Source organism: Balaenoptera ricei, chromosome 19, assembly GCF_028023285.1.
Source record: "Balaenoptera ricei isolate mBalRic1 chromosome 19, mBalRic1.hap2, whole genome shotgun sequence".
NCBI lineage: Eukaryota > Metazoa > Chordata > Mammalia > Artiodactyla > Balaenopteridae > Balaenoptera > Balaenoptera ricei.
The window spans coordinates 44,868,254-44,891,295 of record NC_082657.1 but is presented as its reverse complement, the minus strand read 5'-3'; the positions used below and the strand labels follow the sequence as shown (position 1 = coordinate 44,891,295).

The window sequence follows — 23,042 nt, the reverse complement described above, 5'->3', positions numbered from 1 at the left end:
GACTGTTACCCTGGGCCAGCCACAAGCGAGTCCAATGCCAGCCTGATCCCAGAACAGACATCAATGCCCATCTGTGGAAGAAGACTGCCACAGGCTCACCCTCTGCAGAGCGCCCCTCTCCAAGCAACTCTCTCTCCAAGACCAATTGCTGTGTTGACACCAGGCCAGAAGCTGCCAGATGATAACCTATGGTTTCCAACTGCTTTCTGGAAGGACTTCCTCAGGCCTCGCCCTGGTCAGAATAGCCCAAACAGCCTCTACATCCTCCTCCTGCTGTCTTGGGCCAGCTGTTTGTATACTGAGTCCTGGAAGCTGACTCAGCCTGCATTCCCTTCCCCAAGTGGCAAGTGTGTAATAAAGTGCCCTTGGGGGGGGGGGCGGTGAGGGAAGGCTGGGGCAGGTGGGGTCCTGTGTGTCCCACCATCTCTATGAAAGGGCAGTCCTCACATCTGCCCCGTGCTGATGAGACCAGGCGTGGGCACAGGCCTGACAACGCAGGGCGGAAAGGAGCAGCCATTAGCACTAATGAGGCAGGCGGCCTGAAAGCTTTTTACTTTGAAGCTCCTCGCCCACCCAGGGAACAGTCCGTTCGGCCACCTTGGCTTCCAGGAACCCCAGGCAGAAAAGGGTGTGGGGGCAGGAGCAGGGCTGGGGTCTTGGAGAAGCCTGGAGGAAGAAGGGGGAGGAGAGGTAGGGCCAGAGATGGAGGCAGAGGGCCTGTTTTTGGCTAAGTGGGCTTCTCCCCTCCCCTCTCTCCCCTCAAAAACCCAGGGTCTAGGTCTGCACCCCAACTCCACCCCGCTCTGGTCACTGGCCCATCACCCCCTCCAATGCCCTTGACCCAGGTTCCTGGAAGCAAAGGGAACATGCCATGCGTAGGGTCTGAATGAGCATCTCCGGGGCCACAAATTAAATTAAGCGTTCAGGGCCGCCTTCTTTGTTATTGCTAATGGCTCCAGCCTACCCATCCCCATTCCCCAGGTCCCTGTCCTGCAGAAATGTGGGGGCCCTGGGCACCCTATCTTGTTCCCAAACTTTGATTGGCTCCTGGAGACCTCACTCCAAATTGGAGATGGGTACCCCTCTAATAGAGCCCAGGTTCCAGTGAGAGAGGCCTGAATTGTGCCCCCACCCTCTGGGGGGGGGCTCCTCAAGCCCTGGCTGCAGGGAGCAGTCACGTGTGGGCCCTTCATTAGACCCTGCCATATAAACCGAGGGCATGGGGTGGCCAGGAACTCTTGGGGCAAGGATCCAGCAAGCAGAGGTAAGTCCTCAGGTTGGGCAGAGACTCCTACTCTCTAGGGGTCTTCTATCTGGGATAGGGCACCTAGAGGGTGTTCTAAGGATGAAGAGGGACTAAGTGGTGGGTCTTCCTGCTGAGCCAGGCCATGCTGACCGCAGTGCTGCTGAGTTGTGCCCTGCTGCTGGCAATGCCCGCCATGCAGGGGGCCCAGATGGGCTTGGCTCCCCTGGAGGGCATCGGAAGGCCCGACCAAGCCTTGTTCCCAGAGCTCCAAGGTCAGTGTGGGCAGGGGTGGGGATGGGTGGGGCCTGGACACTCTCTGGCCACAAACTATTCTGCCTGGTATGAACCCTCTTTCCCCCTTCCCAATCCCAGGCCTGGGAGGTGGGTGTCTTGTGCATGGGGGGTTTCTGCCCTCACATCATCTGTCCCAGGCCTGGGCCTGCAGCCCCCGCTGAAGAGGACAACGGCAGAACAGGTGGAAGAGGCTCTGCTGCAGGAGGCAGAGGCCAAGGCCTTGGCAGAGGTAACTGCTCAGGAAAAGGGCTGAGACCACAATCTCTGGGTGGGGGGATCAGGCATCAACCTCTAGCTCCACTTCGGTGACCCTCTCACTTGGGGTGACACTGCAGACCATCCCTCCCCATGCTCCACTGTCGTCCCGCCTTGATTGGGGCAGGTCCCTGAAGCTGCCACTGAAGGCCCATGTTCCCCAACCCCTGCAGGTGCTAGATCCGGAAGGACGCAAGCCGCGCTCCCCGCGTCGCTGCGTAAGGCTGCACGAGTCCTGTCTGGGACACCAGGTACCATGCTGCGACCCATGTGCCACGTGCTACTGCCGTTTCTTCAACGCCTTCTGCTACTGCCGCAAGCTGGGTACTGCCACGAACCCCTGCAGCCGCACCTAGTCGGCCGACGTCGGGGTCGGGGCTTGGGCAGGGGAGCGACAATAAAGGATGGGACCAACCCCAGGGTTGTGGCGTTATTTCGAACGTGACCGTCGGAGGGGGGAGGTCATGGCAGGGGCGAAGGTGCTCCAAGCCAAGACACCACACACACATCCCTACCCCAGGGCCTGCGCTATCCCATCATGAGTCACTTACATGCGTGCTCTTAGAGTGCCAGGCGCCGTTGGGAGAAGCAGAGGAGGGCCGCGCTCCTACCCTTGAGAATCTTATATAATATAATAAACGCGGGGAAGGGAGGGCGCAATGCAGCATAGGAGCTGTAGCTCCCAGCAGGCTAACAAAACATTAGGCTTCAGGGCCTGCTTGCGGTTAACTCGACGCGTGACCCGCAGCGAAGCCTGCCCCTCACCGGACCTCAGTTCTTCTCAGGGGAAGGCTGACTCAACAGTCTGGAATATTTCCAAGCATAAAAAGCGCCGCCCACTCCCATCTTTACTCCTCTGGCCGCCACAGCGCCACGTGCACCAGACTCGGGAAATCTAGAGCGAAGGCCCAATCGAATCCCTGCGGCCACGGGCGCCACCACGCGGTCGGCCTTGGACACTCCAAGCCGCTCCCGCCTGGGAGCAGGAGGCCCTGCTCTCCTCAGCGCGCAGGCGCCAGTGGGCGGTCCCCAGCCCACACCTGCGCAACCGTTCGGCGAGAAACCACCCGGAAGCCGGGCGCCGCTCAGAGCCCCGCCCCGTTGTGGTCACGTGGGCCGCTTGCGCGTCACCTGATGCGCTTGACAGCCCGCTGCGGGCGCCGCGTCAGCTGATCTTGGAGTTGTGCTGCGTGCCGGCAGGTCCGGGTCCTCCGGTCCAGCCGCCCCCGCCGTAACCATGTCGTTCTTCCCGGAGCTTTACTTCAACGTGGATAATGGCTACTTGGAGGGACTGGTGCGCGGCCTGAAGGCCGGGGTGCTCAGCCAGGCGGACTACCTCAATCTGGTGCAGTGCGAGACGCTCGAGGGTGAGCCGCGGGGCCGGGCTGCGGGGCCTCGAAAGGCCGGCAGGGAGGCCGGCGCGGGCCTGAAGGTTCTGAGGTCTGGGAGCGGAAGCTGGGGGTTCTCGAAGGGCCTAAGAGGTCGGGGATACCGGATCCGGGCCTGAGAGGCCTGCTGGGAATCCGGGGGCTAATGGCGGGTGCGCCGGAAGGGAATATACCTCCATTTGCGGCTCCGTGGGGGCCCAAACGCAAACAAGGCTTTAAGAATCGCAGTGGTTCGCCTCTGCTGGGGCCACTTTTTCCCCGTTCTGCTCGCCATGTAGTTTGGAAGAGAGGGTCTCTCGGGAGTGGTTAGCTGGTGTGAGATGTGCTCATACAAGTCTCTTTACCCTGACGTAGCCAGAGAGCTGTCTCGTGGCAACGCTTAGGGAAGCTAAGCGGAAAAGTCCCCGGTTTTCCCTCCCAGCACATACACCAAGGGCTTTGGGCTCATTGTGTCTTCACGTTGGCCTGCGGAGTGAGCCTTTCTGGGGAATTGCTGAGCCAGCTTAGCGAGAGTTTCCTCCCATCGCCGATCCACTGTCTGAGCGGTCTTCTGAAGGCAGTGTTTGGGAGAGCCCTGAAAGTCGGGGAAGTTCATACACCTGTATTTGACAACAGTTCCCACCCGCTCCATGAGGGTGCCTGTTCAGACAGGGTTTCCTAGCACAAGAATGGTGAGAAGCTGAGTTCCACTTTCTTCTCACGACACACAGCTCCAAAGTGGAATTGACTCCGTGAGGCACAGCATCAGATTTACGGAATTAGAGACTTCCCTGATTCCAGTCTTCTCTTCCTCCTCCCCCTACCCACCCCCGCCCCCCACGTGGTAGTGAAGGGCACAGTGGCTGGGCTGTGAGTTCCCATCCCTGACCTCCAGGTGATATCCTCGAACAGAGGTACTGCTAGCCTCCTGGTTGGTAGCTGGAGGGGGAAGATGGCCAGATGATTCACCTTCTGGAGAAAATTTTCTCATCATAAACTTCGTGAGGTTAAAAGTGAGCTCAGTTAAAAAAACAGTTATGTACCTTGCAAATTGGACCCGTAATGTGAAAATAAATACTTTTAAGTTTTAAAACTTATTGCAGTTCAAATACAATTGTGGACATTATGGTTTTAACATAAATGTGCAAGAAAAGTCTTTCACCTCCCTTATGAGAGTGGAGGTGGGGAAGGAGAGGAGAGCACTTTAGGGTGCTGGGTTGTAGGAACTTGCCAGCAACCTCATTGTCCTCACTGTGGCAAACAGAGGAGAAACAGAGGGAGGCTGCACAGGGCAGGGCTTGGCACACAGTGGTATTTAATGGGAGTTTTGTGGACTGATTGGGACTGGAGGGAGACCTTTATTTGCTTAAATCTGAGTGCGGACACCATTGATTACCAACTGGCATTTGGTAAACTTGTTTCTCTTCTAGGCTTTCCTCACTCCTGCCCTCCTACCCCACCCCTGTAGAGCTTCTGGGGGCATGGGGTTCCCATCTTCCCAGCAGACCCTCCATCATCCCCCATAAACATGTTAAGCCATTCTTCCTACAGCACTGCTCACACATGGTCCCCTTGTGGATCACCATCCAGCCCTTTAGTGGGATCCCCTCGCTCTTTCACACATGTTCCTTTCCCTCATGCAAGCCATCCCCCAGCTTTTGGTGCACATTGTGTGGTGGACTTTGAACTTTCAAATCTGACTTTGAATCCCAGCCGCACCAATTACTGAATCACCTTAGACAAGTTACTTAACGCCTCTGGGTCTTGGGTTCTTCATCTGACACATTAACAGCACCTATCTCACAAGGTTGAGAGATGTCAACAAGTTATTATGTGTAAAACACTTAGCTCAGCACCAAGCACAGAATAAGCGCTAGGTAAATGTTAGCTCGTTTCAGTATTATTTGCACTAGCCATTTCCTCTGCTTCCTTCTTACTCCCGTGAAACCCAGTGATTCCCACCCTTTAAGGCCCAGACCCAGTACCATCCCATCTTAGAATCCCTTTGTGGCCATTCTAGGCTAGAATGTTGTCCCCCTCCATCCAGTTGCAGCTCTTGTGTGTGTTTGTGCTGATTTCCTAGAAGTCTGTCAACACAGAGTTTGAGATTCTTGGGACTCTAGGCTGGAGATGCTCTGGACTTTCAGGGGCTGGAGATAACCAGAGGCAGGAAGGAGTGACCAGAAACTCCACTTGTCCTCTACAGAAAGGCCTTCTCTGCTCCTGAAGGTCACCCCAGAGGCCTGACCTCCAGCCCTTTGTTGCTGGGTGTTTTTGCCTCCTTATCTCCAGGGAAAAGGGAAAGAGAGAGGGGAGAGGGGAGGGAGGTGGGAAGGAGAGACCAAGGAAGCCTGTGGTCCCTATGAAATCTGTAGGTGTGTCCTGAGATGATGAGGTTTCCAAAGAACATGTTTTAGCAGTGGGACAGTTTCCAGAAGGCTCAGGACATTGGCTGGAGGGTGTTTATTTGTTCTGCAAGGTACAGCAAGTACATATAGACCCTCCACCACACCCTAGCCTTCCTTCTTGGCTTCTACTCCATCAGGGCATCTGCTACTGACCTCTTTTGCTAGAACTCAGCCTCTTAGGACCGCTGAAGTCCATGTATCCTCCATTGTCCATTTGCTTGATTGTCTCTTCTCAGAGGTAGGAGAAGGTCCTACCCCTTGGTGAACTGAGGGGACAGAGCTAGGTGGCCACAAAAGCTCTTTTCAGCTCTGAGTGTTTCTGGATGTGTTGAGTACCTTCTGGAAGCTGGGTCCTGTGCTAGGGACTTGTGGGGAAGAGGAGGTGGGTCAGAGATACACAGAGAGAAATCATACAGGATTACTTTGAATGTTTTCATTCATTCCACATATACTTGTAAAGCACCTCTTTTATGCCAGGCACAGCAGTAGGGTCTGAGGTACTTTGTTGAATGATGTTCCCTTGACCCTCATAGTCTGGGGGTGGAGGTCAGTGGGGCCAGAAGACATTAAGAGATCAGTGTAGCATAGCAGTTACAAATGTGGGCTTACTACTGCACGGCTCTGTGGCCATGTAACTGCTCTGTCCTGAGTTTCGTCATCTGTAAAATGGAAATAATAATAAATAAAATGATACGTATCTTTATTGATGGGGTGGTTGTGAAAGCTAAACAAGATAATCCCTGTAAAACACTTAGCATGAACTTGGCACATGGTAAGTACTGAGTCAGTGTGCTAGCTGCAGTTACTGTTATTTTAAAGCAAAGGAAATATATAATTGCATATTAAGGGTGTTGCCTGTGAAAGGGACAGTGGAGAAATGATAGAGAATCAGAGGGGAACTTTCTGTAGAGAGTGTGGCTGGTTCAGGCCTTGCTGAGGAAGGATATTCGAGCTGAGGTGTGGACAATGAGGAGCCAGCTGTGCAGAGACCTAGGCCAGGGATGGGGTGGGGTGGGGTGGGATGGGGTGCATTTCGGGCAGAGCGACCAGCATGCCAAGGAGAAATAGTTGGGCCAATCAGAGGGACCAAAAGGAGTCCTGGGTGGTAGGGTGTGGGGGACAAGAGCACACATCTGCTCGGAACCCAGACCCTTGGTTTAAAAATATCAGGCTGAGCCCAGGGGAGGAAGCCCCTGGCCCCTCAGGACTGGGTGTGGAGGCAGAGAGAGTGGTGGCAGGGAGCATCACCTTCCACGGAGGCCTGCTGAATTTGAGGTGGTTGGATGTGACTAAGTGAATGTATTTCAGATCATGAGGAACATACGTCGTGCTAATTCGATGTTCAAGTCTTCGTTTGCTTGTTCAAAAAACACTTCCTGAAGGCCTACTGTATGCCAGCTTCTGTGCCTCATAAGAGAGCCAGGCAGGTATTTCAGGTATTACCATAGTTCTGAGCTTGAACCCTTAGCTTTGACCTTGGCTTCAGCCTAAAAGCATTGTTATTAATTTGTCTGACTGGCTGCTGGGAATACAGGTATGAGTGAGACTCTGGCCCTGCCCTGCAGAATTTCCCCTTTCTTCTTTTCTCTTAAAAACTATTTATTATGGAAATCATTAAACATATACAAATTAGAGGGAATAGTATAACAAACCTATAAATAATAATCACCTAATTACAACAATGATCAACTTTTGTTGTTATCAATCTTGTTTCAATAATAGCTGCATTTATCCCCCCACTCTCAAATTATTTTGAGGTAAATCCCAGACAGCATATCACTTCAGCTGTAAATATTTTGGTGTTCCTAAAAAAGATCATGTTTTTTTTTTTTTAACATAACCACAATCCGATTAGTCCTCCTTTAAAAGAAACAATAGTTTTTGATGTCATCAAATATCCATTTCGTGTTTAGATTTGTCTGATTGTCTCAAATGATTTTTTGATATAATTTGTTTCAAGCGGGGGTCCAATTATGATCCATATATTTCAATTGATTGATGCTATCAGGAGTCTTTTAGTATATAGGTTTTCTGTCTCACTTTTCCTTTTATTTACTGAAGAAGCTGGGTCATTTAATTTATAGATTTTCCTTCCATCTCAACTTTGCTGATTATATCCCTCCTGTATAGTTTTAACGTGTTCCTCTGTCCCTTGTGTTTCCTGTAAATTGATAGTTAGATCTAAAGACCTAATTAGATTCTGGTTCCATTTTTTTTAAAAGAATATTTAATAGATGTCATTTGTACTTCTATTGAGAATTGTTTCTCTTTAGTTGTTTCCCTTTTTATGACATAGGAACCGTTGATATTTATTGCCTAGAACCATTATTTCATTAGGGGTTGCAAAATGGTGATATTTTAATTTTATGTTTCCTTCTGCAATTGCTAGCTTGAATACTTCTATACCTGGAAATTGCCAGTAATCAACTATTTGGTTACCCTGAAATACAGTCTGTATAGGAGAGGCAGGACAAATGCTTAATTCTTTCCCATATTTACTAGCTTCCAAAATAATGAGTTCGTTTTCCAGCATCCTCCAAAGGTGACGAATGAGGTTTGTTTGTTCTTCTTTTTGTTTGTTTAGTATCATAACACACTTATGGATTTTAATATATTTGTTGTGCTTCAGTCTTTTAACTTTATCGGTGCTCAAATTGTCCTTTGGCCAGTGGGAACTTGTACAATAGGCTGCCTGTTGTATAAGTTTTTTGACATAACCCTGTAGCCTTCCTTACTACTGAGATGACAGTGTATTCTAATGTTATCTTGTACATTTGTTGACCCAGACCTAGAGTCATAGTTTCTCTTAGGGGACCTGATTCTTTTTATAGGAAAATGATATTTAGAGACCATAATCTGAGTCCAGGGGTTTCTCACTGTTGCTGAGTTGGTCATTATTTCTAGGATTTTTCTATGAATTAGCTCCCTTCTTACTTAGCAACTTGGAAAATACAGAGAAGCCTATGGCTTGCTGGATTATGCAGCTGTAACTCAGCTGATGGGTACCAGATGCCTGTTCCTAATTTGGAATGGGGGCTCTCCCTGACACTTGGACCATTCAGTACATATCCTTCCTCTTGTAAAGAAGTATGCTTAGCATTCAGGAGGAGGAACCCTGTGATCTTCTCAACTTCCATGTGAGTTAAGTGGTCCCGAGTGATTGTTTTCCTCAGCCAGTGAGTTAGATGCTCAGGGACCATGGTTGAAGAGCTCACATGTGTGATATGCTGGTTGTCTTTCAGAACACTGTATCCCTCTCTGTCCTGAATCACTTGTCTTTTGTTCATTACAGCATTTCCTTCTGCATTTCAACACTATTTCACAAGACACAGTCTCATATAGGAAGAGGAAAGTGAGACTCCAGGCTGGCCTTGGCCAAATCACCAGTCACATCAAACTGCAGATGCAAACATAGATGGTGTCTCCAGGAGTGGCACTAATTAGTTATTAGTGGCACAGTTTGTTATTCAGCACTAATTGTAGTGTGACCAGGAATGTGGCTGGAAAGAGATCAGCTTTGAAGGATTGCAAAAACCACAGGAAGGGCTTTGTCCTGAATGCAGGGGATGGGAGGGTAAAACTACTGGACTTGTACTTCAGAATGTACCTGCAGTTTGAAAAGTGTTTTGGGGGTCGGGGCCACACTGAAGGTGGGAAGAACAGTCTGCAGAGTCTTATAAGTAATCCAGGGCAGAGAAGATGATGGCAGCCTGTCTTCAGGCATTGGTAGGGTGCATTGTGAGGGGGAATTATAGGAAGAGGAGTTGATAGGATTTGAGGGTTGGATAAGGAGGCTGAGGAAGAAGGAAGAGTCAAGGCTGATGTCTCCTCTCTGGCTTAGGCAACTGTGTAGGTGGCAAGTGAGATGATAGTGGACTGTGGAAGGAACAGGTTGGAGAAAGAGTGAGAAGATGGGATTGAGGGATCTGTGAGCCATCTGAGTGAAGATGTGGAGACTGTTTTTGCTGCTCAGGTGTGAGGTCTGAGCTTGGGGAATCAGGGTAGAAGTGTGGCCACTGACCCCAAGAGAGAGCATAGAATCAGAAGAGTAGAAGCCCTAGACGAGACCCTCCCCCCATTAGGGCTTCCATTAAGCAAGGATGGGGCAAAAGATGGTCCTGCCAGAAAGACCAAAGGCATCCCCTGAGAGGTTGGTAGCCCCAAGAGAGAAAAAGAAGGGGGTGGTGACTGACAAACATGACCAAGAGATTGAAATAAAGTCAGACAGCTCTCCATTTGGTTTTGCCCTTCAGAGGTCATTGGTGACCTTAATGAGAACAGAGGAGAGCAGGGCTAGAAGCTGACGGCAGTGCATGGAGTGGATGGGCAGAGACAACATACAGACAGAGCGGAACTCACCAATGAACTCAACTCACTGATGAATTCCTGTTCAGGCTGTTACTGGCTTTATGACCCTGGGCAAGTGGTTTATCCTCAGCTGCACAATGAGAGTATTTTTTGAAATTAATTAATTAATTAATTAATGGCTGCATTGGGTCTTCATTGCTGCGTGCGGGCTTTCTCTAGTTGCAGCGAGTGGGGGCTACTGTTCGTTGTGGTGCGCGGGCTTCTCATTGTGGGGGTTTCTCTTGTTGCGGAGCACAGGCTCTAGACGCACAGGCTTCAGTAGTTGGGGCTCATGGGCTCTAGAGTGCAGGCTCAGTAGTTGTGGCACATGGGCTTTGTTGCTCTGCGGCATGTGGGATCCTCCTGGACCAGGGCTCGAACCTGTGTCCCCTGCATTGGTAGGCGGATTCTCAACCACTACGCCACCAGGGAAACCCACAATGAGAGTATTAATAAGATCACTCTGAAATGTTAGTGACATGTAAGCACAGGGCCTGGAGCCGAGAGAGCAGTCAGGGAAGCCAGCTGCTCCCACTGTGGTCATTCCTTCCTGTCACTCCTGGGAGGCAGGCACCATGCTGGCCCTCGAGTGGGTAATGAAAACATGTCACACAGGCCTTGCTTGGGGGCAGGTGTGCCTAATGGGCAGACTGGTGGACATCACAACAGCATTGAATGTCCAGTAGGCACAGGGTACACTTTGGGGCAGTGGGAGCATGTGAGGAGTAGCAGTTAAAGGGTACAGGGCTTCTTTTTGGGGTAATGAAAATGTTCTAAAATTGTGATGATGGTTGCACAACTCTGAATATACTAAAAACCATTGAATTGTACATTTTAAATGGGAAAATTGTATGATACATGAATTATATCTCAGTGAAATTGTCACACACAAAAAATTAGCCAGGTCAAGGAGGGGGGAAGAAGGAATGGCATTAACAGTCTCAGAAATGTGAAACTGCATAGAATATCAAGAGAGCTTTGGGAACTGGGAAGAGAGAGTAGAGCATGTGTCAGCGGTGTGCAGGGCTGAGGGTGGATAGGCGCATTGGGCTGGTTCATCGAAGGCCTTGGGTGCCTTGGAAAGATACATGGCTTAGGAGGGATGAGAGTTGTGTTTAAAAAAAGAGAGAGATTCTTCAGTTAGGTCAAGGTCTGTGTGTGGGAAATGTCTTGCTTAAGAGTTTATGTTCTTGCCTGGAAACACTTTGTTCCATTTTGTTTGTCAGAAGAGAATATATCGACTTGGTGAAACTGCGTGACCACAGCTTAGACAACAAGACAAGCTTAGCTTGGTCCAGAATTCCTCAGAGTCAGATGTGATCCAGAGGAAGAGAGGACAGGGTTCTGACAATCCAGTGACCACAAACAGGAGAGAGGAGCTCCGGAGGCATTGGGGGAAGGGTGTACACATGGAGAGGGTTTGCACTTGGACCGAAGGGAACAACTACATTGAGTCTCTGAGCTGTGAGAGCCTTGGCCCACACACACCTGAAGTTTTCCCCTCAGTGTTTGATGGCCCATGTTGTCCCGACTGCACTGGGCAGTGGCACTGCTGTGTGAAGAGACATCTCCCCCCTACCCCCAGCACCCAATGATTGATGAGCTGGCATGGATCGCTGGTGGTGACTTGACTGTTCCTCTCCAGCTGGCTGCTGCTGCAAGAGGATGAGGCCCCAGAGCAGGGGTGGAGGCGAGGGGTAGGCAGGAGGGAGGTCTTGCTGCCATGAGCCAGCTTGGATTCGATCTGTCAGTAGATGAAGGAGGGGGGAATTGTGAAGGGGACAAGCGTTGGTGGTGTGATATGAAACTTGATGTGGGGCTCAGGAGGTTGGGTTTAGGAGGAGCCAGGCTAGAGGCAGGTGCTATTCCAGCTCTCCGAGTGAGAGAACGGGGCTCAGCTGGGGCAGGAGTGGCACGTGGGCAGAAGAGGGACTGGGTCAGAGACCAGCTTAGGGCATGAGACTGATAAGATTGGGCCAGTCTGCCTTACGTATGGTGGTGAGAGGGGTTAGAAGTTAGGATTTTGACCTCAAATGTCTGGGTGGGTGCTGGAACTGCTTCTGAGATGGGGACCACCGGAGGAGGAGAAGGTTTGGGGCATGGACAGGGTGGTGGAGGACGAGGTGTTGTGTCTCAGAAGTGCTGAGTCAGAGTGTCTGAGGGAGGCGGCTGTGCGGAGCTGGTGCTCAGGGGAAGTAGCACTAAAGATACCAATCTGGAAGTCATCAGCACACTGGCGGCCGGCAGCTCAGCCCGCGGCCGGCAGCTCAGCCCACGCCCGGCCGTCTGTTGGCTTGCAACCAGGGCAAGCCTCCCTTGGAAGCCTAGTCCTGCCCACAAGTCCTGCCAGGAGGCTGGAGAGCAGCCTTAATGGCAGGCCAAGTGGACATAAGCATGGCCTGAGGAGGATACCTGGCATGGAGCCTAATTTGGCGAGCAGAGCAGGGAGAGCCACAGCCAGGGATTCCCCTCCAGATCCCTGCTGTGCCTCCTGCGTGACTGGGCATGGTGGTTTCTTTTTTGGTCTCCTTTTTAACTAAACATAACTTGAAAAAAAATTCCAAAAATAGAGTTGGTGGAAGGGTGACTTGGTGTAGATCCTTGGGGGACAAGTTTTTACTGCCTTGTTTAAACATTGCATGTATATGTGCTGTGTGGCCCTATATACCCACTTACAGGATCATATCCCCTAAATTTGCACAGGATGGCGCATACAGAGGTGTTCACACCAACCCTGTTGGTAACTGCAACCTGTTAGAACCAGCGGAGTAGCCGTTGACAGGTTTTGGTTAAATAAATCATGGTCTGTGCTTAACAGTGGAATACTATTCCAGTGCTCAAAAGTGTGACGTTCCATGAAGACTGATTTAGAAATATCTTGCTAGGTGAGAAATTGCAAAGCGTTGCGTGTAATATAGTCCCATTTTAGTAGAATGCCAGGTAACGTGCACATGGAAACGTGTTTGGAAGCATAGACAACAAGTCTAGAGTGGCAGCCTCTGCAGAGAGGGATTGGAAAGGCTGGGAGGGGGAATATGTCAGTTTTAAATTTTATGTACCTTCCATTGTTCAAATGTGTCATAGTGAACAAATGTTTTATAACTTAAAACATCCGCTAAAGATATGTAAAATAAAGGAAATTTGAACATACAGGCGAGCAAAGAGAAGGTACTTACACCCATCCGCCATCCAAGGCAAGACCCCTGCTGGTGACCCTGGGATGTTCTTCCAGATTTTCGTTCACAGCATTGTAGGGCTGGTCTGAGCCTTAGGGAGCCCCCATCAAGCCCCTTCTCTTTACAACAGAAGACTCAGTGTCCAGGGGATGCATGAGGGCCAGGGCCAGACACTTCATGTCACTCAGACTAGAGCCCCAAAGCCCCTGTCCACGTACAGCTCACCTCTCACCTGCCTATTTTTCTCTCTTTCCCTTGTCGCCTCTTCCCCACCCCTACTTCTTGCTTTCCCTTCACTGATTACATCTTGCACTAGTATATACTTTAGCCTGGTTTTATCTGGGAAGCCGTTTATGGTCAAGATAGTCCACACAGGAACTGATAACCCCCGTTTCATAAGCCCTGCCCCAGAGTTCATGTCAGAACTTGCTCTGGTGGGTGTTAACACACTTGTCCTTGGATTTACTCCCTGATTTCTTGGGCCTGGTTTCTGAGGTGGAGCCAGTGTCTGAACCTGTGCTTAGGACCTTTTGAGGTGACCTCAGCACAGGCAAATGTCAGCCATCCAGGACCCTTGAAGATGAGGCTTTCTGGGTGACCAGGGTTTCTGGATGGAAGAGAGGGAAAGATCCAAATTTTAAACATTTTGCATAAACCCATTCTGGAATGTATTAGTCTCACTTTCTTGCTTTCACAGTGGCACACACTAAACATAGCAGGCTTTCTCCCCAATTAGTGCTGTTAGACTTGAAACGAGATGACACCAAACCACTGTCCCTGAGGGCCCAGGTCTGCCTGCAGTAGTTTGTCCCTGGCCCCCTGTGGTCAGAGCGCCTGCTGCAGCACCCTAGAACCCTTTTCTTACTTGTAGCTGTTCTTGTGCTTTGGGTTCAGCTGTTAGATGCACTCCAGCTTGTTGGAAGGGTCAGCGTTAAGGATGAACAGGTGTGAGGATGTGATGTAATGGTCTCTCTTGTAAATCACCTCTGCCTGCTCAGAGTCAGGACCCTAGGGCCTCTCTGGGTCACCAGGACCTTTCTTGAGTTGTGTGTGAGGCCAGGTATCAGGCAGACCGTGGCTCCCTTTCTGGCCAGCTGTGTGACACTATGCATGTGATTTAATGCCTTGAAGCTAGTTTGCCCACCTGTAAAATGAAACAGAAATCACTTGCAGGTTGTTAGGACTCAACAGCACATGCCTAGCCAGAGTGAATGCTCAATAGATATTTGTATGATTGGATGAGCGGCAGGTCTTTATTGGTACTGGCAGGGGGCTAGGGTGTGGGGTATGGGGGAGGGGAAGCTGAGGCCCCCATCCTGGAGGGGTGCACCATGTTGTAGATTGTCCTGTTTCTGGGTTATTAAGCACTTTTTGTTTTTTTGATACAGCATTAAGCATTAGAGACAGGGGGTAGAGAGCTGGATAAAGGGATTTGGAGATTTGGGAGCGTCTGGCCGAATTGGAGGACAAGGGTGTAGAGAGCTGAGGATGACCAGGCTTCCTCTGTAACCTCTTTAGTTTTGCCCTCAGAAGGCCCCTTGCTTCACTGATGCAAGACAGACCAGTCCCTCATGATCAGACTCATGCTCACCTTGTCTCCATTCTGGCTTTCCCGACTCACGTCCACCTCAGTCCTATTCTTGTTCTTTGTGACACATTTCTCCATGGCTCTGCAGATGCCTGCAGCCTATTCCCTCAGGGATCAACGGCTGCGGGAGATGCGGACCAGGAGTCTGAGGCTGTTATTAAATCGCGTGGAGCCAGAGCAGAGCCTCTGGCTGTTGACGGTGCCATCCTCCCTTTGGCCACAAGGTGGTGGAACAGGACCATTCCGCTGCCTGAGAGCCAGGGAAGGGGGTGTGGCTGGACCCACTGGTGCATCTCCTCTGCTTCTCTGTGCAGCACCTGCTTTTAGCCGCTGTCCCTTGGGACTCTGCCCTGGGCCCTACTTCCCTTACCCAAGCCCCAGTTGGCCTTCCCAGATTAAGTAGGGCTCGTGGCTCAGTGTCTCCTGTTTGTCCATCTCTTCCCACCCTCACCTCCCTGTGCCCCAGTTTCCTGGGTTAGGAGGGGAAGGCCAGGGAGAATTCCCCGATGCTGTCCACCTTGTGCCCGGTGTAGGCTGCTCCAGCCTTGACCACCAAGCTGTCCTTGTTTACTTCCACCTGGGTCATGCTGGCAGTTCTCAGAGTCGGAGCGGCAGCTTCAGCTTCAGCACAGTGTGCTAGCTATGAACCAAGGGTCTTGGGGGCTCCAAGTAGGAGCTTGAGGCTGCCCAGGAGTCAGGGCCATGCTTCCTAGGCTCCCAGAAGCACCATCCTTCCCCAGGTGGCCTCTACTTTGGTCCTGTTACTCTGGTCCCTCCAGGAGATGGGAAATTCATCCTCAGGACGGACTCCTCTCCTCCAGCCTTCTTCAGCGCTTTGGGGGACATGTAGGGGTGCATGTGGCACATACAGGTACATGTGTGTAGGGTGACTCTGGGAGAGGCCCAAATCAGGCACCCCAGACTCTCTAGAGTATAGATACATACAGTCATGTTATCAGGTAATTGACAACTCCCCACCCTGCACCCCAATTTGGAGAGGTCTTTCCATTGGCCTCCCTGGCTTCTGCCTCATCCAACACCGACTCCTTAGTTGATTTAAAAAAAATAAACAAAAAACTATCCTGTGTGGGAATATCGGCCTTCCTCTTCTTTTAGAGGCAGGAAAATCAAGGCCCTGAAGGGCCATTTAGTAGGCTGGGCCTGACACCTGCTCTGCCCATCTGCACTCAGCACCCTGCAGCTCAAGGGGCTGGGGTGGGGCTGCCCCCGTGTGAGTGTGGGTGGTCCTGAGGGGTGGCAGGCAGACCTGTGGCGGGGAAAGGGATGCGTGGAGGAGCAGCCCTGACTGGGTGCCGGGCACTGCTTTCCTGGCCAACTCTGGCCTGGCCCTGGGCCAGACCTTGTCCCCCCTTGGCCACTCAGGCAGTGATTTTCAGGCTTTGACCTCAGCCGAGGCTTCGTGTTTGGCTGGCGGATGGGGCTTTCCCCTCCAAGGAGTCATCTGTGGTGTCTTTGCTGCTGCAACTCAGCTTTTCCTGCTTGCCACTGCTCCACAGCCCCGGGCCTCCCCGGCACCTGCTGTGAGCTCTGCCAGGGCTGCTTCCTGGATACCCAGGCCTCTGGCCTCACCCTGAGCCCCTGTGTGGCCCTCAGGGGCTGGGGTTGCACAGAGTCAGTGAGATCCAGGCCTGATCAGGGTTGAGAGTGTCAGAGTTGGCCAGGCCCCTGGAAGTAACCTTATCCAACCCTCTTATTTTACCTGGGAAATTGGCTCCAGGTGAGGCCCAAGGCCTTGCTTATGGTCTCCTGACACCCGTCTTGCTCCTCCTGTCCAGTCACTGTACATTTTTTGATTCTTTCCTTCATTTGTTCACTGAAGGCTGCCTGGACTATGCTTCTTTGTGCCCGGCCCCCACCTCGGGACGGGGTGCTCAGGTGAAAGAGACCCTGATTCTGGGGCCCTTGCCATTCCCCCAGGGCTTGCCACATGGTGTCTAACGTGGGAATTAAGGGTTGGGAGTCGAGGAATACAGGTGAGCTGCGACCCATGACCTGGCACACAGGGCCCAAGGATGCCAGTCATGGGTCGTAGCTCACCCATTTCCCGCACCTTCAACACTTTAGACTCCAAGCGAGATGCCGTGTGGCAAGGCCTGGGGAAAGTGGAGTGCTATGAGATTCCCGGAGAAGGTGACCACCTCTCTCCCAGGGCCGGCCTGAGTGCTGATCAGACTCAGTCTGGTGTGTCACTGCTTCCCCTGCGTGTTTCCTGTCAGCCCCTTGAGCAGGGTGGGTGAGGGGGTCAGGGGTCCTGGACAGGACCAGCTTGGATGCTGCTGTTCCTGCCACCTCCTGCCTGGCCCAGGCCTCTTGGGTCTGCTGGGCATGAGTATGGAAAGGATCAACTCTGCTCCTGGCCCGGGTTGCTTGGTCTTGTTTCTGTGAGCTGCAGGGAAGGAGGCTTCGTGCTGAGAACAGCATGGCTCGCAGCCCCAAATGAGGCCTGATCCTGAGAGCCCATCCATAGGGCCTAGGTCTGAGCACAGTGAGTATTTCCATAGCTTGGACTCTAGGTACCGTGGAGCCGGCAAGATGCTCCAGCCAGGATCCAGCCTGACCTGGCTTAATTTCACAGGAACAGCAGCCCCTGGGACCCTAACACTGCTTTCCCCTAGTTGAAGTGAGCTCCATCTTTTCTTAGGGTCCTTCCTCCAAAGGACTATGCATGTAGAACAGAAGCCAAGCATCAAGGGCAGAGAGGATTGCTCAGGCGGTGTGGGCCAGTGGACCCAGGAGCCAGACATGGGCATGAGCGAGCTTTTGAGAAGCTCCCTGACACAGCTGGCCTTTCCTGGGCTGCCTGGCACCTAGCCACGCAGGGCCACTTCACCTCTTCTCATTCAACACCCAGGCAAACATACATCTTTGGGAAAGTGAAAAGAAGCTCTTCGCTCGCAGCCCCAGGTCCACTCCAGCCTGCATGCACTGTAACTGTGGTGGTAAGCCTGGAGAAGAAAGAGCTTGTTCAGGGTCAAAGTACAGGGCAGCAGCAGAGGTGTGGGCCCTGCCTCCCAGGGCGAGGCTGGCTCGCTTGATTCTCAGTCTGGGCTGTGGAGGGCAACACGGGAAGCTGCCCTGCAAGCCCTGTGTCTCCTGGGACGTGCCAGTTCCATGGAGCCCTGGGTGCGGACGTCCTGGTGAGGGGCTATCCAGGTGGATCTCCACTCAGTCAGAGGAGAGCTTCTTGGAACTTGCCCTGGGTGCAGCAGTAACCAGTTCTGCCCCTCCCTTTGGCATGTGGGACTGTCACCTGCCTGGCACCCTCCTGACTGTCGGATGGGTTGACTTCCTCATGGGCTGTGAGTGATGCTTTCATTCTCCCAGCTGCAGGGACGAGGTGTTCCTGAGGGTAATTACATGTGCTCTGTCACCACCTGCCACCTGTCTCGGAGCAAGGAGAAGGGTGGTGAACCTTGCTGCCACCTAGACAGCAGACATCCTGCTGCCTCCTAGACAAGGGGAGTGACACTCCCGCTTATCAAATCTCTGATTCTGATATGCTGGTGGGTGGTGTCACTGACCCTGGTGTCATCCGGGCCACTTCTACAAATCGGCCCCATCCCCCTTCTGCAAATGCCGCACCTCACTGAAAGGCCTCCAGTATGAAACAAAATGCCAGCCTAGGGACCTAGGAAGGAGAACTCACTGTCCTTTTCCTGCAGGATCTCTGCCTCATGCCAACTGAAACCCAGTAACTTGCATGTGGCCGTGCCAGCAGTAGCCTCCAGGTTCTTCCCGAGACTGCTGGCCCGCCAGCCCGGGGGCTTCCCACGGAGCAACAGCTGCCCTTGGCTGCACCAGCTCCCGCCTGCTCCCGAGGACTGCAGGGCAGTAGCTCACCATGTGGTGGGTGGTGCAGAGTTGGGTCCTAGCCTCTGTCCGGGTCCTTGGGGTCGGGCTGCCCAAAGCTCTGTATGATCCTGCTCATAGGTGAGGTGAGACATGGGCTTAGGGACAGGAGTCCCAGATTTTGAGCCCACTTTGTTCGTCCTTCCCCAGGAGATAGCAGAGTGTGGCCTGTGCGTGTGCGTGCCCATGCTGCACAAGGGCCCCTGGGGAGAGGACACACCAGAGCCCTGGGGAAGGGTCGGGACCATGGGAAGGAAGGGCAGGGGCACCCTGTGGAGCGCTGAGTGGGACGGCCTGAGCAACAGCCTGGAGTCAGAACACAGACCACCTGACTGGGACTGAGCCTCTCCGTTGGGGAGCTCTGGGTGTGCCATGCCATGCTCAGTTAGCACTGTCTCTGTTCAGTGTCTACCCTCGGAGGCTGGCACTGCAGGGCCTTTCACCAGGTGACTGGCCAGGAGCCTGGGTCCAGAGATTCCACCAGCTGCTCAGGGCCAAGCTGTGGGACAAGATTTGAACTCAGGTCACTGTGGTCCCAAAGCCCAGGGTCTCTCTCCCTTGTCCCACTAAACCACCTAAGGAGCTGTGTCCTGAAACCAGTGACCTGGCAAAATGGGGCTTCAGAGAGGGGCTGTGGCTGTGCATGGACCTTGTCCTGGGCTAGCAAGAGGCCATGGACACCTCAATTTGGGGTGGGGGCAATGCCAAGGCTCTGGATGGGGAATGCCAGGCGGCACCTGAGGGAGGGGAGGAAGAGCTGGTATTTGATAGGAAGAGTTGGAACCCAGGGCTAGTCAGTTACATGAGGTCTACAGGGAGCCTGTGATGGGCCCTGCTGAGGAGGATCGGGGGTGAGGAGGATGCTTAGTCCGTGCTGCAGCCCCCAGGTAAACCCAGGGTTAATGGTTTCCATGCTGTGGCTCCCACGCTGGGAGTTCCAGATGTGGTGCTCTGACCCTGCAGAGCCAGCCAGCCAGTGCACACATCTGCTTTGGAGCTGATCTGAAGAAAAGAGGTCTCCCCCACCCCCAGAGCCTGGGGAGGAGACTCAAACACAGTCCATTTGCTGAGGGGGGTGGTTATGGCTCCATTGGGCCACCAGCCTGGCCGTCTGTCCACATCTGTCCATTTGTCTGAGTTTCCCTGCTTTGAGCCCCTGGAAGTTGCAGCATTAGAGAGCCCTTAGGGCAGAATGAGCACTGGAGGTACAGCCCAGGTCCAGTCCCTTCAAAGCAGTCCCTTCACCTGGGCCCAGCGAAGTCGTAGAACAGGCTCCAGGGCTCCACCACCCTTGCAGGGAGTGGCAGGATGGGCACGCTAGGCTCTAGGGAGCATATTTGCACATCTGGTTTCACTCAGCGGGCCTCAATTCCTGAAAACCCCTGAGCTCCCCAGGAGAGCATCGTTGAGTGACCTCTGGAAAAGCAGAAGTGAAGTCTGGGAACACACTGTCCTCTCACACTGTGCCGTGGCCAGCTGGCCAGCAAGGCCCCTCCGTGGGCCATGAGGCTATGGGTGAGTCTAAAGCAGGGGGCCGCCCCGCCTAGTGTACTGTGCCAGGGCTGCCTCTGTGCCTGCTGGGCCCCTGGGGCAGCGTAAGACCAATCCCTGGCCTGGGCCAAGACCCTCCCTCCCTGCCTCCCTGGGGCCCTTGCTGCAGAGGCTTGGGGACTGGAGACGCCGTGTGCTGCCTGCCCCTGGGAGCCCTCGTGGGGCTGAAATATCACTTTCAGGGCTGGCAGGATCTGGGAAAGGTTTCAGGAAGTGGATGGGAGACAGGGTTGCCCAGCTGCCACCTCTCAAGGTCTGGCTGGAGCTGGCTGCCAAGCCCACACTTGGTCCCTCAGAGAGCAGAGAGTGTTGGACAGGCTAGGGGTCCTCATGCCCTCCTGCTAATCAGGGGCGAGAGTGGTAATCAGAGGTGCTAGCTGGGGCCTGGGCTCTGCTGGTGAGGGGTCCTGGCCCAGAAGACCTGGGTAGGGGGTTGGCAGGCAGTGGAGGGACAGGTGGCAGCTATGGGGCCTCCTTGAGTCTGGCATGGCCCTGGGAGGAACAGTCATGCCAGGTGGGTGTTGGACTACAACCTGCCCAGGCGCCTTCAAAGAGCTCAGCTGGATCCTGCTGGAGCAGGGCAATGGTCTTTGACACAGACAGTCTCAAGGTGGACAGGGGTGCCCTGTGGAGGAGGGAGGGCAGGGCTCTCCCTTGCCAGGCTGGGGTGTGCCCTCCCAAACCAGCCTCTCTGGCTGGGCCTGAGGAAGCAGCCCTGTTTCCTGGACTTCAAGGGCTTCTCTCGCGGACACCCTGTGGACTTGCCTGGAGCACTTGCTTGGGCCAGAGATCACAAGCAGGTCGCCCTAACTGGAGAATAGCACCGGTAGAGCAGAGAGTCAAGCAAGGGCTAAGGCCGAGGCAGTGCTAGGGCTGAGGGTGTGGGGCCTCACAGGCTGGGGGGAGGAGGCCAGGCTCTGGGGCCACAGGGGCTGCTGGGTAAAGGTGAGAGCGACACGTTGGAGTTGGAAGACAACACTCTGGTGATGGTATGGAGAGTGGACTTGGGAGCTGGGAGCCAAGATGTGGGGCAGGAGACCAGCAAAAGGGCACCGTGGCGGTGAGGAGGCCTGAGCGGCCCCAGGAAGTGAAGTCGGGGGGATAGTCACCAGAACTTTGGGATAGGCAACACTGGGAAGCAGAGGAGGCCTGGGAGGGTCCTGGGCGGGGTTGAGGGGCCCTGAGGAGCTGGCCCAAGGCCCTCAGGGGAGGCTGCAGGCAACGGGAAACTGAGCTGATTGGCTTCCTCTGAGGAGGGCTTTAGGTCGTACTGCAGAGAGAACTTCCTGACAGCAGCAGCATCTTCTTGGACATGAGAATTCAGCCTCTGAGGAAGTCTTTTGCTGTGAGAGATCCCAGACTGGCCAGACATTCCTGATGCTGGGCCATGGATGGGAGGATCTGGGGTAGACAGCTGGGCTTATGGGTAGACCAGAGCAGTCCCCCACATCTGTGCTAACCAGAACACTGCTCACGCCTCAGCCCAGGCACGTCTGGGGCTCTCGGGCTGTCACCGAGGCTTTCAGGCTTCCCAGCTCAGGGCACAGAGCAGAATTAGCCCCTGCCTTCCCAGAGCCCCTGGCGTCCTCGTCTGCCCTCGGGGGCTGGGCCGGGGCTGGGCGGCCGAGTCTCCCACAAAGCTCTCAACAAGTTCCAGGCCTCTTCTGCTATGCTCTGATCCCACCCCCAGTCACACCTCCTCCACATCCCTCGGAGAGAGCAGGAAGCTGAAGGGGAGGGGGCTGGTTTCTAATGGGCCTGTCCCAGCCCTGAGGACTGTGTAAAGGGCTTGGGGCTGCCAGCCACTGGGCCTGGCCGCCAGGTTTCTTGAACAGGGTCAGAGCTGGTTCAGAAGCCCTGTGTGGTCTGAGCCAAAGAATCGGCTAGCCTGCCTGCCTCCAAGTTGCCTTCTTGGCTGGTGGGCTGTCCCCTCACCCTGGGTCACAGGGAGAAGTGGCTCTTGGCCAGGGGAAGTGGTCTGGAATGGCCCTCTGATGTCGTCACTGGGGGCTTTTAAAAATGAGTTTCCTGGTAAGGAAAACTCCTCAGGCCTCGGGCAGGATTCTCGGTAGAATCTCCCAGGTTTGCTCTGATTCGACAAACACTAGCAGAAACCACCCGGTCGTCTGTGTTCCAGCAGCCAAGTCCCCAGATGCAGCGTCAGCAGAACGCAGTAGCCAAGACACAAGGATGTTTGCTTTAAGGCCCATGCTAAGACCCAGGGGTGGGGGGCATGCAAAGGAGAGTCCACCCATCAGCTTTGCCCCTCTTATTTTATCTTATTTTTTTAAATTTTATTTTATTTGCCCCTCTTATTCGCACGTACTAGCTTCTGAAGGAATGGCTGGCACCACAAGTGATGCCAGAGGGGTTATCCGTGAATCATGACAGTCTAGAGCCCCTGTCAGGTGGGCGGTGAGTGTCCAGGTTGCCTCTGAGGCTGTGGAGGGGCCTGCCGTGGCCCCTCTTACCTCTCTGCCACCTGCCAGCTCTTCTGGAACTAAAGTCTGCCTGGGCAGCTGGGTCCATATCTGAAAGGCCCATCCTGGGCCAAGGGCCGTGGGAGAATGGTCAAAAATGTAAGGGGTGGGGGAGGAGAGGAGACCAGAGTTGGGGATGGAGAGAATCCACCAGGTCTGATCTATATCCCCAGCCTCTCTGTGCTTGACTGTGGGACTCTGGACACGTTTCATGTTTCCTCTGATTTCCCTTTTTTGAGTCTGTGAAATGGGCATGGCTGGCGGGTCCAGCACATAGGTTGCTACTGGCATGGCGCTAAGTATTCAGCAGGGCCCATCTGTTTCCAGTTAGAGTTGGTCTTGGTTCCCGCCTTGTGTTGGGATGCTGCCTCCCACCTCATCAGTGCCAGGTGTTGAATGGAGTTGGTGGGGGCTGGAGAGGAGAGAGGGTGCTTGGTGGTGGGGGACTTGGGGAGCGAGC

The 23,042-nt window shown here is 53.5% G+C and overlaps 2 protein-coding genes across 3 annotated transcripts in view; both read left to right on the top strand.

Annotated features, from left to right (window-relative positions):
• Positions 1-1,388: 1,388 nt before the first annotated feature.
• AGRP (agouti related neuropeptide) lies at positions 1,389-2,151 on the top strand. The gene is made up of 3 exons (XM_059905147.1): positions 1,389-1,518; positions 1,678-1,769; positions 1,969-2,151. The coding sequence occupies exons 1-3, from the start codon at positions 1,389-1,391 to the stop codon at positions 2,149-2,151; spliced, it is 405 nt and encodes a 134-aa protein (XP_059761130.1).
• Positions 2,152-2,920: 769 nt separating this feature from the next.
• The window catches only part of ATP6V0D1 (ATPase H+ transporting V0 subunit d1), a 38,472-nt gene continuing 18,350 nt past the window's right edge, over positions 2,921-23,042 (top strand). The window contains exon 1 of one of the 2 annotated variants that reach the window (XM_059905207.1): positions 2,921-3,162. In XM_059905207.1, the coding sequence (XP_059761190.1) occupies positions 3,033-3,162 (130 nt within the window). In that variant the 5' untranslated portion in view covers positions 2,921-3,032. The remainder of the gene's footprint in view (positions 3,163-23,042) is intronic. The other variant, XM_059905205.1, reaches the window with a different exon arrangement.